This window comes from Panthera leo, chromosome A3 (genome assembly GCF_018350215.1).
Source record: "Panthera leo isolate Ple1 chromosome A3, P.leo_Ple1_pat1.1, whole genome shotgun sequence".
NCBI classification, from domain to species: Eukaryota; Metazoa; Chordata; class Mammalia; order Carnivora; family Felidae; genus Panthera; species Panthera leo.
In genome coordinates, this window is record NC_056681.1 from 133,050,162 (window position 1) to 133,065,945 (window position 15,784).

At 42.8% G+C, this 15,784-nt stretch overlaps 1 protein-coding gene across 2 annotated transcripts in view; it reads right to left on the minus strand.

Annotated features, from left to right (window-relative positions):
- The window catches only part of CPSF3 (cleavage and polyadenylation specific factor 3), a 39,096-nt gene that overhangs the window by 22,705 nt on the left and 607 nt on the right, over window positions 1-15,784 (minus strand). The window contains exons 1-7 of one of the 2 annotated variants that reach the window (XM_042933713.1): window positions 12,017-12,981; window positions 11,805-11,868; window positions 10,626-10,723; window positions 9,362-9,490; window positions 7,961-8,138; window positions 6,718-6,807; window positions 6,118-6,268 (exon numbers count right to left, since the gene is read on the minus strand). In XM_042933713.1, the coding sequence (XP_042789647.1) occupies window positions 6,118-6,268; window positions 6,718-6,807; window positions 7,961-8,138; window positions 9,362-9,490; window positions 10,626-10,723; window positions 11,805-11,807 (649 nt within the window). In that variant the 5' untranslated portion in view covers window positions 11,808-11,868; window positions 12,017-12,981. Of the gene's footprint in view, window positions 1-6,117; window positions 6,269-6,717; window positions 6,808-7,960; window positions 8,139-9,361; window positions 9,491-10,625; window positions 10,724-11,804; window positions 11,869-12,016; window positions 12,982-15,784 lie in introns of those variants that run through there. The other variant, XM_042933712.1, reaches the window with a different exon arrangement.

Sequence of the window (15,784 nt, forward strand, 5' to 3'; positions counted from 1 at the left end):
GTATATAAATCTGTATCTATAGATTTATATCTATATTTATAGAAATAAAAAAACTCTATATATCCTTCTCTTGCAATTTCCACAAATCACTAATTTACGTGTTAACAGCAAAGATATCAAGATTTGGAACCCCCTGGAGTGTTAGAAATGCAATTTGTAATTACGAGCACACAACAATTTGTTCAACATGTCGGCTATGTCTGCAGTAATTATTACCCTGCTTAAGGGTAAGCCACATTTGAGACATTGTTATGCACAGGGATGGAAAGCCAGGGGTGGGGGTGCTGGGCTCGGACCTTCCTTGTTTTCCTTCAGGCCACTTCCTCTCTCGGGGTCCCTTCTGGTCCCTCCCGCAGTTGGCCTTGTCCTCATGGCTCTGCACCTGGTAGGCCTCTCACAAGGCTTGGCCCTGCCGGCGGACACCCAGGTAACAAGTAGCGGGCACTCCTTCCTGGGACGCATTCCGAATGGATCTTGCCTCCTGCCCTCAGGAAGGGCCCTGTTCCAGGCTCGCTTCCCACTTTTCCTGGACAGTCTGGGACACCAATACCTTCCGGTACATTCCCTCCTGCTTTAGTCAGTCAGCCTGCTGTAGGCTGCTGGTAATCAAGACTCCGACTTCTGCCCCTTGGTGTCCCTTAGCGACCCTGCAGTCCTGTGGCGGGGACAGTTAGCTGCACTAGCAGCAGCTGCTATTTCCTGAGCACAGATTCTACGCTGGGTGCTGAAGAGGGCTCACGTAGGGTGTCTGCAACCACACAGAGGGCACGGTCCACATTTTACAGAAGGAACGGAAGCTCAGAAATACCAAACCACTTGCCCAAGGCGCAAGATCACGCACTGGAAGGCAGGCAGCTAGGATTTGATACTAACAGATGGCCCGAGGCCCTGGGATGCGGCCTCTGGTTGGAAAGCACGCCCCTTCATTCAACACATGTTGGCCCCCCTTGTGCTTTAGCTCTGATGCAAGGTACAGAAGCTACAATAGAGCAAGGGAAGGGACTGTCAGGCTCTGAAGGTTTCCTAAGTGCCCAGCCCCGGCTAGGCTAACATTTCTTTTTTTTTTTTTTCCTTTCAAATTGAAGTATAAAGTATAATTGACATATCCCATTAGTTTCAGGTGTACATCACAGTGATTCAATATTTTTATACATTACAAGATGATCCCCTACCTAGCATCTGTCGCCAAAATTATTACAGTATCACTAACCATATTTCCTATGCTGTATGTTACATTTCCATAACTTACTTATAACTGGGAGTTTGTACCTCTTAATCCCCTTCACCTATTTTGCTGGACTCCTAAGCCCTCCGACCTCCAGCAACCAACAGTTTCCTGTATCTATGAGTCTATTTGTTTGGCTTTGTTTATTTATTATTTTTTAAAAGATTAAAAAAACACATTTATTTCGAGAGAGTGCTCAAGCAGAGGAGGGGCAGAGAGAGAGGGAGAGAGAAAATCCCAAGCAGGTTCCTCACTGTCAATGCAGAGCCCAATGAAGGGCTCAGACTCACTAACTGTTGAGATAGTGACCTGAGCTGAAATTAAGAGTCAGACACTTAATGGACTGAACCACCTAGGCACGCATTTTATTTTTTAGACTGTACACGTAAGTGAAGCCATACGGTATTTGTCTTTCTGTCTTATTTCACTATGTAATACCCTCCAGTTCCATCCATGTTGTTGCAAATGGCAAGACTTTGTTCTTTTCTAACGTGGAGTCACATTCTCCACTGTATATGTGTGCCACATCTTCTCTGTCCACTCATTCATCAATGAACACGTGGGGCATTTCCATGTCTTAGCTATTGTAAATAACGCTGCAATGCACAGGGGTGCATATATGTCTTTAAACTGGTGCTTTCCTTTTCTTCGGATAAAAACCCAGAAGCAGAAGGGGTGCCTGGTGGCTCAGTCGGTTCAGTGTCCGACTCTTGATCTCGGCTCAGGTCATGATCGCCTGGTTCATGAGTTCGAGCCCTGCATCAGGCTCTGTGCTGACAGTGCAGAGCTTGCTTGGGATTCTCTCTCTCTCCCTCTCTCTCTCTGCCCTTCCCACACTCTGTCTCTTAAAATAAATACATAAACTTAAAAAAACAACAACAGAAGTGGAACTGTTGGATGGTACGGTAGTTCTCTTTTTAATTTTCTGAGGAAACTCCATGCTGTTTTTCAGTGGCTGCACCAATTTCCATTCCCACCAACAATGTGTGACGGTCTCCTTCTCTCTATATCCTGACCAACATTTATCTTTTCGTTTGTTTGTCTTTTTGATAACAGACAATCTGGCAGGTATGAGACGGTATCTCACTGTAGTTCTGATTTGCACTTCCCTAGATGATTAGTGATGCTGAGGATCTTTTCATGTGCCTGTTGGCCATCTATACGTCTTCTTTGTAAAAATGTTTCTTCCAGGCTTCTGCCCGTTTTTAATCACGTTTTTTAAGTTGTGTAAGTTCTTCATATATTTTGGATATTAACCCTTTATCAGATGCATGATTTGTAAACATTTTCTCCCATTTAGTAGGTTGCCTTTTCATTTTGTGGCACATAACTATGTTTTAAAGAGTTCAAAAAAAATTAGCCTGGTCCTTACTAACTTAAACTTACAATATCAAAACTTATTTCTGAATACTAGTGCAAGACCTAAAAAGAAGATTGTGATCATAGTCCCAAGCCATGGAAGCTTTTATTTTTAATTAATTAATTAATTTATTTATTTTGAGAGAGAGAGAGAGAGAGCAAGCACAAGGCGGGGAGGGGCAGATAGACAGGGAGAGACTGAGAATCCCAAGCAGGCTCTGGGCTCCACGGGGAGCATGACACAGAACTCACGCTCACTAACAGTGAGACCACGATCTGAGCTGAAACCAAAGTCAGCGCTTAATGGACTGAGCCATCCGGGTGCCCTGACGTGGAAGCTTTTAAAAATGACTCAGTAGAAGTTTACGCTGAGTAACAGACCATAACTTATTACCTTAGAGAGACTAAATCCTGTGACAATTTTAAATAAAAATGTATTCTCAATATTTCAAAGACTTATCAAAATTAGACTTTGTGTAGTTAAACTTTGCCAGTTAAAAAACAGGACTGTCGAAAGAGTTAAAATAGTTTCTGAACACATACAAACAATATTACTGTATGACTATATTTTTTTGAAAAGCTGCTAAACAGTTTCTCATAATAAACAAAACCTGTCAGGGTATCTGGGTGGCTCAGTCGGTTAAGAATCTGACTTCAAAAAAAATCTGACTTCAGTTCAGGTCAGGATCTTATGGCTCATGAGTTCAAGTCCCATGAGCCCCACGTGGGCCCCTGTGCTGACAGCTCAGAGCCTGGAGCCTGCTTCAGATTCTGTGTCTCTCCCTCTGCCCCTCTCGCGCTCACACTCTGTTTTTCTCTCTCTCTCAAAAATACATAAATATTACAAAAATTAAAAAAAATAAAGAAACCATCAAATCATTAAAAAAAAAATAAACAAAACCTGTTGGCAATATATGCTTACAAATTGTGTTTCTTTTTTTTTTTTTTAATGGTTATTTCTGAAAGAGAGAGAGACAGAGACAGAGCATGAGCAGGGGAGGGGCAGAGAGAGAGGGAGACACAGAATCTGAAGCAGGCTCCAGGCTCCGAGCTGTCAGCACAGAGCCCAACATGGGGTTTGAACCCATGAACTGCGAGATCATGACATGAGCCAAAGTCAGACGCTCAACCGCTGAGCCACCCAGATGCCCCTAACATACACAATGTATCTTTAAAGGAAGGCTCATCTTACGAGAAAACTCTCATTAAATCCCAAAATATTATAAGAGTATATGGTCAAAAGGTATCATTTGTTCTCCTAGGTGTACCTGCATTTAGAAAATGCATTAAATGCCTAGTATGCTATTTACATTTATCATTTCTAATTTTTAAAACAATTCATCTCCATCCTATAGATTAGGAAACTGAGACTGAAAAAAGGTTGAAGAGTGTGAGAATGATATTTTCCTACTTGATTTATAAGTAAAAACTCTATATAAGGACAGGGACTTCTGTCATGTAGGTTAAAGCCCTTTGCTTTATTCTGCTCATGTTTTTACTGGTGAAATTCAAAATTTTAATGCTGCCTAAGTTTTCTCTTTTATTTCTCAAATACCTTGCATTGCCTACTGCATCCCAAGATCACATCACATCTCCTATTTGTGTGTGTGTGTATTTTTGTGGATACATTTTAAATATCAAAGAAAAGTTGAGTAACTTGCCCAAGGTCACACGGCTAGAACACAGATGAGATTTGAAACCACTCATTCAAATGGCTGCCCTCTTTCTGTTAATACTACACCACAAGGGAGAATTTAGGGGAAAAGGAACAACCAATTGCACAGAGGAGGAATCACTATATGCTCTGATGGCAGACTTGCCAGGTAAAATTATCAAATGCCAAATTAAACTTGAATTTCAGATAAAAAAACACAAGATTTTCGGTATAAAAATAGGTTACTAAATCTTTGAGACACTTGTGCTAAAATATTCTTCATTATTTTTCTGACGTTAAAATTTAACTGGGTGTCCTATATTTTTATGTGCTGAATCTGGTGACCTAATTTGACGGTAACAGCCATGGCTTCAGCTTCCCAATTTGTTCTGTTCTTCAAATTACTTTGTTACGGAGACGTTTTAGTTCGAGACTTTTGAGGGCAAATTTGACTTGCAGTTAGAAAAAAAAAAAAGGAGCAAGAGGGGAGCCTGGGTGGCTCAGTCGGTTAAGTGTCTGACTTCGGCTCAGGTCATGATCTCGCGGGTTTTGAGTTTGAGTCCTACATCGGGCTCAGAGTCTGGAGCCTCCTTCGGATTCTGTGTCTCCTCCTCTCTCTGCCCCTCCCCTGCTCATGCTCTCTCTTGCTCTCTCGATAATAAATAAGCGTTAAAAAAGGAGCAAAAGAACATTGGATTGGCTTAGGGCGCAGAAAATGCAGTCCTACTATGTCTGATCTCTCTCACAGATCAGCTTTCGAGCTAAGGTCATTTACTCCGTTTTTCCTTGTTTTCCTTGTCAGTGTAACAGGGACAGACTTATCCGCATCATCCTAGAGATGGGAGAGCTGAGAGCAACAGCTTGATGTGACCATTTCTAGTTCTTTGCACTGAAGCTCTTTACACACAAGGCACTCAATCAGTCTTTAAGAAGAGTGCTTTCCCCAAACAGCACCACGGAATGTCTCAGTTAGAATCATTAAATATAAATACATGCAAAGAGTGGTACCCAAAAATTTATACATGCTCATTGAAGTATTTGCAAAGTAGAGAAAAGCAGAAAATAAAAAAAGAAATCATCCACTTTCTCATTACGCAGGCTTAACATCTTTCCAGTCACTGGTGTATTGTTTTTTAAGATTTTAGTCTTATACATCCAAAGTGGGGATTGAACTTAGAATCTCGAGATCAAAAGTCTCATGCTCCACCAACTGAGCCCGCCAGGCAGCCCTATTTGTATATTTTTAAATAGGATCAGAGAACATACTGTTCTGAACTCTAACCTTGTGATTCCAATTAATTTTTTCCTTTTTCTTTCTTTTTTTTTTTTAGGTAGGCTCTGTGGGGCTTGAACTCACGATCCTGAGATCAAGACCTGAGCCGAGATCAAGGGTCAGACGCTTAACCGAAAGCCGCCCAGACCCACTGGTCCAATTATATATATTTTATATATGTCCATATGCATTTTATGTGCCAACATATAATTACTCATCTGTGATTGATTTTTTCCTACAAGGTGATATTTCCTGACATGATATTTCTTTAAAAATACTGAAACGATGATTACTCTTATTCATAAAATTGTCTTTACATCATTTATTTCCCACACGTGGTACTGCTGGATCAAAGGGCAGCAGATTTTTCGGACTTGTGAGCTCACTGCAGAGAAGTCTGAGGCTGATGGCAAACAGAAGGGGGAAATATTTATTCCCAGTAGCAGCGCCCAAGGGCCACTGTTTCTCGGGGCTTTTATATCTGCTTTTAGATGCAGAAACTGAAGCCTGGAAAGACAGAATGACCTAGCCAAGGCCAGGCACTTATCTTGACAGAGCCACACTCCAAGATTATGAAAATCCCCCAAACAAAAAGGAAAAGCATACCTAAGATCAAGAGCAGCTCCTGAGCCCTTCCAAGAGCAAAGACAGGAATGAGGCCTCTGCCCCCTCTGTTTACAATGTCATGAACAGTGTTACAGAATCTTGCTTCTCTCTCTTCACGCTTCTCATGGATGTGCGTCCCATACGTAGATTCCTAAATAACACATTAGAAGTGGGAGACCAAGATTGACGATTCTCAAAGAATACAAAAGTGAAACATCAATAAAATGCAGAAGCAAAGTGATTTGTTTCTCCGTTAACATGCCATTCACTTGAACACATACTGTTATAATACTAATTGGAAAAAAAGAGCAAATAAAAATGTTAGAATTCAGATCTGGCCAAGCAGTAAGAGACTTTTAGAAAATGGCATCAGGACTGGGACGCCTGGGTAGCGTTGGTTAAGCATCCAACTTTGGCTCAGGTCATGATCTTACAGTTTGTGGGTTCAAGGCCCATGTCGGCTCTGAGCTGCCAACTTGGGATTCTCTCTCTTCCTCTCTCTGCCCCTCCCCCACCCACACTTTGTCTCGCCCTCTCTCTCTCAAAATAAACAAATAAACATTTAAGCGAATAAATAAAATACACCACACTAATACTTACAATAATGAGAATGTCAGGTTTAATATTCGGAATTTCAGCTGCCATTAAGTGTCTATCTTCTTGTCTTGAGAAATCACCTGTGTACAAAAGCTGTGAAAAAAAATAAAGCTAGAAAGTCAGGATTTGGAAGGCTTTGTTTTACTAGTAAATATATTTAGCTCATAAAATCTGAAGGTGAATTTCAGTAGAAACAACAGCCCACAAGGGATGAAACTTAGATGCAATATTAGTAATTCAAAGTGTATAACTTAGTTCAGTCATAAACCATCCAGTGTTTCAATTATTCCTTCTTAACTTGGGGGAATGATACACTCCCAGACGCATCCAGCACAGGTAACCTGTGTATTAATAAACTTGAGAAGGTGCTCTGAACACCCAAGAGGAAAAGGGCATGATGAGGAAAGAAATCTACTGAGGTATATGGAAAAACCATCTAAAATGGAGGATAAACACCAAATTTCACATGGGAACATCGATCTGCCTTAGTGTTATTCTCTACTTATTTTTTGTGCCTCTGAGCAAACAGTAAGGATAAATGATTTAGCAACACTTAGTATAACTCGATATGTAAACGTTTCACATCTATGAGCGGCTGCTAACTATTCAGGACAATATTACGCCGGAGCATCGATTCTCAGCTCTGCCTACACAGAGGAATCACCTAGAAAACTTGAAAAAAAAAAGGGCAAAGCCACACCCTCAGATTGATTCAATGAGTGTTTTTAATAAGGCTCCGCAAGTGATCCAACGTGCACTGGAAGTAAGTGCTGGTGCGGCCACCCACCAGTCTTTTACAAGTTTATTGACTCCCTTTGTCTTTTTTCCTCAAGGATGGCGGCAAGGATCTGTTCTGATTAACACCTGTCACTCATGCAGCACCCCCTTCAGGGGCTTACACGTGAATGCCAAATCACAGTTTGCTGTTAAACAGGTGCAGCCAGGAAGAAAGTTCTGCCCTCATCATTCTCCTAAAGGACGCCGGAAAGGAACTGATCCTATGATATTGTGAAAGAACGTTAGTCTTTTAAGGAGCTTATTTTACTCTTTATAGTCGCGATAGAGGAAGTTGTACCGTGGGGGTATGAACTGTGATATTTAAAAGGAAGAAGTCTCAATTTAATTTTATCCTATGTTTCAGTGTGTAGCACTCTGCAAGTCTTACGGAACTTTCTTCAGTATCCCTTGCTGGCACAAAGCTCTGCACTCATTACTTCTGGGGAGGAAGTTGCCAGAGCAAAAGTACCTTCACGCCCGCGATCTCAATCATGAACATGGCAGCTCCTAGAACGTGGCCTGCATGGTAACACCAAAACTTGATTCCTGCAACTTCTTTAACTTCATGAAAGTTGATGGTTTCGATTTTGTCCATGCTCTCTTCCAAATCTGTCTCCGTGTACAGCATGTCGTCTGCTGATATGTTACTAAATTGTCAAAGATGTCAACAAGAAAAAACTGAAAGTCAGATTTTTTAAACTCTTGAAACTCAGAGACTGTCTGTGAATGAAGGAGCCACAAAGTTATTTCACCTCAAGGATTACACTATTTAGAATCTCTCGGACATTTTTTAATTCTGCAATTATAATAATAAAAATGTTTGGTGTATACAGCTACAAAACATGATTTTAAGCAAAGTACATAGTAAATTAAGGCAAAGTACTCTATGATGGTATTTCTCCATGTCTTTTTCTGCCCCGACACTCCCCAGTGACAAACTCGCTCATATACATTGAACAGAGATCCTCATATCAGGATGTGAGATTTCTCTAAAAAGGGTAGTGTAAGTTTTCTCCTGAAAATTATACTAATGTACTTCCAAAAAAGCAAAAGGGAGTGGTGGCTAAGGACACGGACTCTAGTGCCAGATTGCTTGGGTCTAAATCGTAGCTTTGTCTCTTACTATGACCATCACAGGCACGTCACCTAGCCTCTCTGTGCCTCTGGTCCATCGCCTGTACAATGGGATTCTTAACAGAACGTGCATCATAAAGTTGATATGAAGATTAAATGAGTTAACATGCTGAGGAGTGCGGACTGTGTCTGCACATGGTAAATATCATTCAAGTGTTAAGCAGAATAATTATTACTAAGGGCACCTCTTCCATTCTTTTGTATTTATATGTGAAGAGTAATAAATTGTATCCAAGCTACTCTTGGAATATACAAATTAAAAAGTAAGCTTTCCAAGGCTAAAAACGTTTGCTGTACGTATCACAAAAATACTTGTAGCTTGTCTGATTATCCTCTTAAAACTGGAAAAACCTTCCTCGGGAAACTTTTTCATTTCTGACGGTAATGTGCTTTGATCAAATAATCTAAAATAACATTTCAGTATATGTCACTGTATCATGTACCTGATCTTAAATTTTAATAAAATCATAAAATTCTGTTTATAGAATACTCCTAGCATACCTTATAATTCACCTAAATTACAAAGATTCAAAAGGATGTAAAAGCTTCATAAAGACTTTATGGCCAGGAAGGTGCTAGGTACATGCTGGGTATCTGAGGAGTTGATACTGACAAATGAATGACATCCTTGTGAATAAAAAGAGTGTCTCACTTCAAAACATAAAAAGGTCCATATCTTGAACTATATGTATTCTGTAGAATCAAATCCCTGTATAAATCTAATAGAGGTATTTACCTAACTTTGACATAATCTGAGAGAAGCCATCTATAAATAGCTTTTGTAGCGTGAGTCATAAATGTCCTTCCTTTGAAACTTGTCTTCTGTAGAAACCAGGGCAAAGCTCCACAGTGATCCAGATGGAAACTTAAAAAGAAACAAGAAGATTCTGTCAATTCTATTTTTTTATTTAAAATTTTTTTTAACATTTATTTATTTTTGAGACAGAGAGAGACAGAGCATGAATGGGGGAGGGTCAGAGAGAGAGAGGGAGACACAGAAGCGGAAGCAGGCTCCAGGCTCCGAGCTGTCAGCACAGAGCCCGACGCGGGGCTCGAACTCACGGACCGTGAGATCATGACCTGAGCCGAAGTCGGACGCCCAACCGACCGAGCCACCCAGGCGCCCCAGATTCTGTCAATTCTTAAAGTATTATCCATCAAATACCACCTGAAAGAAAGTGCTGCTGACTGTGCAGCAAAGTTCTACGTAACAAGTGCGTATGGGTACTTTCAGAACACCAAGGCTAGGTTATACGCAGAGGGAAGGAATAATGCATCCAGCTCTACCATATAGACGACACTGGAAGTATTTTTTAAACATCAGAACATTTACCAATGATAATTACGGAAGAAGGAACATACCCAAACCTCCTCTTGACAGCCAGAATCATAATAAGCACTTCAGTGGTATGAAGCTAAAACATTTACAAATGAAGCTCCTACAAAGTGTGTCAAGGACGTGACCTCAAGGAGATATTCTGGGAAAGGGCTTTCTTGGTCTCAAGTTTTACAGTGACCCAAAGTGTATGCTATCTCTTTCTCACGTACTCTACAAGCAGGAAAGTAAGTTTTTCAGAGTAAGTGTCTCTAAAGTTAAACTTATTTATTCTGAGTGAGTGAGAGAGTGAGAGAGAGAGAGAGAGAGAGAGAGAGAGATAGCGCGTGCACATGTGCACACAAGGGGGCATGAATGGAGGAGGGGCACAGAGAGAGAGGGAGAGCGAGAGCATCCCAAGCAGGCTTCATTCTGTCAGCACAGAGCCTGATGCGGGGCTTGATTTCGTGAACCGTGAGAGCATGACCCGAGCCGGGGTCAAGAGTCAGATGCTTAACCCAATGAGCCACCCAGGAGCCCCATAAGTGTCTTGAACCCGTGATGCCAAGAGGGAGTGTTGTCCTACCTGACTGCAATATGATTCCTAGTAGTCTTAAAATCTGAGAATGATCTTTGGAGTGAAAGTTCTTGAAAAACCGTGTCATGAGTAAAGAAAAGGACCTACTGACTAATTAACAGGAGATCAATCTCAGCGGGGTCGATTAAATCAATATAAGGAAGCGCGTCCATTCCTTCCAGGCCAGGGTGGATCCCGCAGTCCAACTGCAAGAGAAAAAAGGATCGCAGTTTCCTACACGTTATTAAAACTTATTTAATAAACAGTATTTATAACAAATCCATCACACACGCAATCAGGATGGACTGTATACACTGACATCTGGAATCCAGTCCTTAGTCAACGTGGCACAGATGCCGTTAACAATTCTAACTCCTGAAACATAGAATACAGCCCACATTTCAGTCATAGGAAACAAGATCTAAGACACCTTCTCTTCAGCTGGTTTTGTGAATGCAAACTAACAATGCATGAACTCTTTTTCAAAAACCTTGGTTATCAGAACATGGGGGGCATTTTAAGTTCAGAGATTCACTACTACCAGACCTGACTGTTGTGAGAAGATGCTAATCAAAAATGGGAAACTGACCGGGTCAGGGCAACGTAAGTATTTTAACGTATTAGGGAGTGAGTTCTTAAAAGTCAGTCATTAATGAGTTACCTACGCATTTTGGGGGCATGACTACCACATTCATACAATAAATGGCTAAAAAGATGACAGTATCTGGCACATGCCTGTTCTTTAATGATTGGGAGAAGCAAGAGAAGTGGAACCACAGGAACAAGATGAGCCACTGAAATGCCTTTCTAGTGAGGACTATGGAGATCATCTCTCGTCTTTCAGACAAGGAAATGGGCAGAGAGGGGCAGACTGCCTTGCCCAAGGTCAGGGGCCCCCGAACTTAGGCATCTACACTGCCGAACCAGGGCTCTATCATCCCGGGCAGCATGGGGGTGGCTGGGGCTCTGCACCTGTTCCGGCACTCAGTTCCTTGGCTGTCCTCCACGGCGGGTGGGGCCAGTTGGTTTGACCCGACCCTCCATGAGCAGAAGAGGGACCTGGTTGACAATTTTACAATTTTAGAATACATCTTCTCAGTTAACTTAATGTTTTGTCAAATTACTAAACAGAAGTCTACGTTATTCACATTAACATTATGCAGCACAGACTACATACACAAACTATGACATTTTTCTGGGAGCTGAACAGACAGCTACAGTACCAGGAAAGACCTAACCCCCAATGCAGACACAGCTGTACTATTAACCTCTCTACAAAATAATTACCATTATTTTTCTTCCTTTGAACTCCAGGATAATACATGATCTTCCTACTTCTTGCCCAGCTCCACTGCAAACATTCAAGGGGAGAAGTAAAAACGATTAGAAACAATCAAAATCAAGCCCAATAAATCCAAACTTTCTTTTTTACAACTTAAATAGTGCCCCATTTTGACGATAACACTTATCCGAGGCAGGTAAGAGTTCTAGAAACTTACAAAGATAGGGAAGAGCGGTGTCAGTGTGGGAAAAGATGGAACTTAACCCTTGGGAGTTCAGGGATTTCGCAGTTGCTAAAACCTGAGAGGAGACGGTGCAGATACGTGAAGCCCAAGGTTAAATCCAATCTTCGGAATGTTAGGGCTAAATTATGATGTTAATGGAAAAGTAATCTAGCGGTTACGCAGATTATCTGGTCATACTTTTAGGATCAGCACTTGAGTGTGAACCCGTAAGAACTTCCAAATTCTTTCATTTTCTTTAGGAGAATCATGCATTTACTACATAGCTTAGATTTAAATAGACTTATTTTATTCCTGGCTGTGAACCTCAGTCCTTTTTCCCTCTAGTTTGTTATTTCAGGGTACTGGATGCCAAGTGATTAGGCTATTCTCCTTTCTCCCTAAATGAGTAAAACAGCCTTAATTTCCAATTATCCTAAGATGCACTTGAAGCTAAGCCCCACCCGTTTTTTCCAGTCCCTCACCTTCTCTGATGCCTTTTCCCACCCATTCTAGGTATCACTGAATTCACTCCCTGAACATCAAGCACCGTACTCTACGTGCCTCGCATACGGAAATGCCTGTTACACGGACCCTGACTTCGAGGACCTCAGTCCACTCACTGGGAGACAGACATGGGGCGGCTCCATCACCAAATGGAGATCCTACCACCCAGGGGGACTCTGATGAACAAAAATCAAACAACCGTGGTGCTGCCATGAGTTCCTGGCCGCCCACGTTAACTGGCCCTCTAGGCAACTTCTTAGGTGTCCCCAGCTCAGTTTTCTCTTAAGAGTTTCCACAGCGACGATTTCAAACTTTGTCCTGTTTCCTAACTTTCCCAACCTTCTTTCTTCTTCACTTGAGGCAGCGGCCGTCTCTGCATCAAAAAACATACAACTTAGGGGCGGCTGGGGGGCTCAGCCTTCGGCTCAGGTCATGGTCTCAGGGTTCGTGGGTTCGAGCCGCGCATCGGGCCCTGGGCTGACAGCTGGAGCCTGCTTCGGATCCTGTGACTCCCCCTCTCTGCCCCTCCCGCGCTTACACTCTGTTTCTTTCTGTCTCTCCAAAATAAATAAATGTTAAAAAAACATACAGCTTGTTTGCCAGTTTACGACTTCACTTCCCAACTAACCCACATATTTCCCCTCCATTTCTCCTATAGCAACACAACAGAGCTCTCTTTCTGTCCAAGGCTGACCTTGCCACCACGGGTGTCCGCTCTGCACGCTCTGTCCTCCGGAGGCCCTGGACGCCTCCCCTCCCGCCTACTTTTGCATCACGACCCAGACCTGCCGCGGCGTTCTCACCAAACATTAAAAGGCCTCCCTTCTGATTCCCCTCGGTTCCCACGCCACTCCTCTGCGCGGCCTCCTGAGAGCCCTGCACACTCCCTGTTACTGGCCTCTCGGCGGCTCCTTGCCGTTCAAGCCGGCCTGGGATTTTGGGCTCTTCTCCCTTGGTGTTTCTGAGTCACGCTCTCCTCTGTCTCACTGGTTTTCCTCTGGAGTTTCCCTACACTCACAGGCCTCTGCCCACACTTCAAACGTTGACACTGCGCGGGCCTCTCCTCGGCCCTCTTCTCAGGCTCCGTGATCTTCGGTCCCACACGTGTGACAGGCTGATGAGTTCCAAGTCTGTACTTGTAGGCGGTTAGGTATTTCTACCGGCAAATCCCACAGGCACCTCAGGGTCAAATACGCCAAACTCGTCTTCACCTCAAGTCCCTTGTCCTTGCTCTTTTTCCCTAGAATGCTCTGCCCTCACATGTTGACACGATTGGCTCCTTTGTACCCTCTGGATCTCCGTCCAAATGTCACCTTCTGAGGCCTCCTCTTGACTACCTCCTCTCCTTTGCCCTTCGCACAACTCTACCTATCACAACATTCATACCTACACGAGGTTACTATATCCACTTACTTACGGTTTGTTTCTATTAAAATGAAGGCTCCCTAAGAGCAGAGGCATTGTCTTTCTTACACTATTTAGCTGTAGCGCCTGGAATGCGGTAAATCTCAAGAAATTCTTGCTGAATGACAAAAACTTCCAAATTATAAACCCTGGAAACATAAGGCTAAGTGAAAGAAGTCAAAGCCAGTCCCAAAAGGTTACATATCATATGATCCCATTTAAGTGAGATGTCCAGAATTGGCAAATCTGTAGAGAAGGACAGCAGAGTAATGGTGGCCAGGAGCTGGGGAAGTTGGGAGGACAGGGGGGTGACTGCTAATGGGTACAGGGCTTATATTCGGCATGATGACAATGCTCTGGAATTAGATAGTGGTGATGGTCTTACAACTCTGAATATACTAGAAACCACTGAATTGTACACTTTTAATGAGCCGTATGGTATGTAAATCGTATCTCAATAAAGCTGTTATAACACAGCAGAACTCCCACCTTTATTCCAGAACTGCCCCAGCTCCTGTACTCAAGTGACTAACACAACCCCTTACCAGCTGCCCAGCTTAGGAACCCAAGACCTCCTAACACTCCTCCCCACAACTGCCCCTTCCAATACATCTGATCAGCTACAAAGCTGCAAAGATGTCACCTCCTTACTCTCCGAAACCTACTTTCCAATTCATTCAATGCTCATCTCATTCCTGCCAAGCCCTCACTGTTTTTTACTTGGATTATTTCCATTACATTCCTCCTGGATTCCCTCCACTGAACTCACTCATCTGCTACACTGCTGGAGCAGATCTTCCTAAAGGAGCGATCTTAGGAGAGATCTTCCTAAAGCGAGAAGATCCTTAGGAGCGATCTTCCTAAAGCCGAATTCCCACTGTATCTCATCCGTGCTTAAAGCCTTCATTGGCTCTCTAGAACTGACATGACAAACACCCAAACTCCTTAGTATGTATACAGAGTCCTTCATAAGCTGGTCCCTGACAGCCCTTCTCCCACCTCACCAGCTCATCTTTCAGCCACAGCCATGAGGAAACCAGCCACACACTGTGACCACTCTTTTTCACATGGGCCACTTCCTCTGCCTGGAACATCCTTGCCCGACACTTTACCGGTCTTTAATTCCTACTTATTCTTTAGGACTCAGCACTGCATCCGCCGGGATGCAGGAGCTAGGTTTTGCTTGTCAGCTTGTTAGAAATCCCTTTTCCGTAGTCTCCCAGCACTCAGTGCAATGCCTATCGGTACTCTTCTAAGAGTTACCATTTACTGAGCACCTACTATGAGCTTCACTCCTTGCAATGTGTTGCTATATTATTTAAACGTGAAGAAATGGGTTCAGTGAGGTTGCTGTCCTAGCAAATGAGAGTAGGGACTGAATTCCACGTCTGACCCCGAAGTAATGGTCTCCTATTGTTCCAAACGATCTCTCCAGAACTTTTCACTTTGCATTGCTATTCGTACCAAGAGTGAATTCAGTTAACTCAGCGCTGTCTTAGTGCCTAGTGCGATGCTTGACACTTGCTCAGTGTTCGCTGAACACAGGGAGAGAGGACAGGTGTGAACTAAGCAGTGGGGAACCTGTTATGTCTCCGGTAGGTGCTCAACTAATCCTTACTGGATGGATGCAGAGACACTGTCTACCTTTTGAAAAACGCACGAGTTAATGCGATGCTAACTTCTACCTAAACATGCATTTGTGAACGCAAACCGCTCATCTCTAGGACAGAGTTCTCCGCTTTGTCTAAGTTCTAAGCAGCATTCTAGATCTGTGAAGTGTTTCTCTGGCAGAAGGCCAGCTCCACTCAAAGACTAGCCTTCTCTCGTGGACAATTAAGGTTTGAGTTTTTGTCC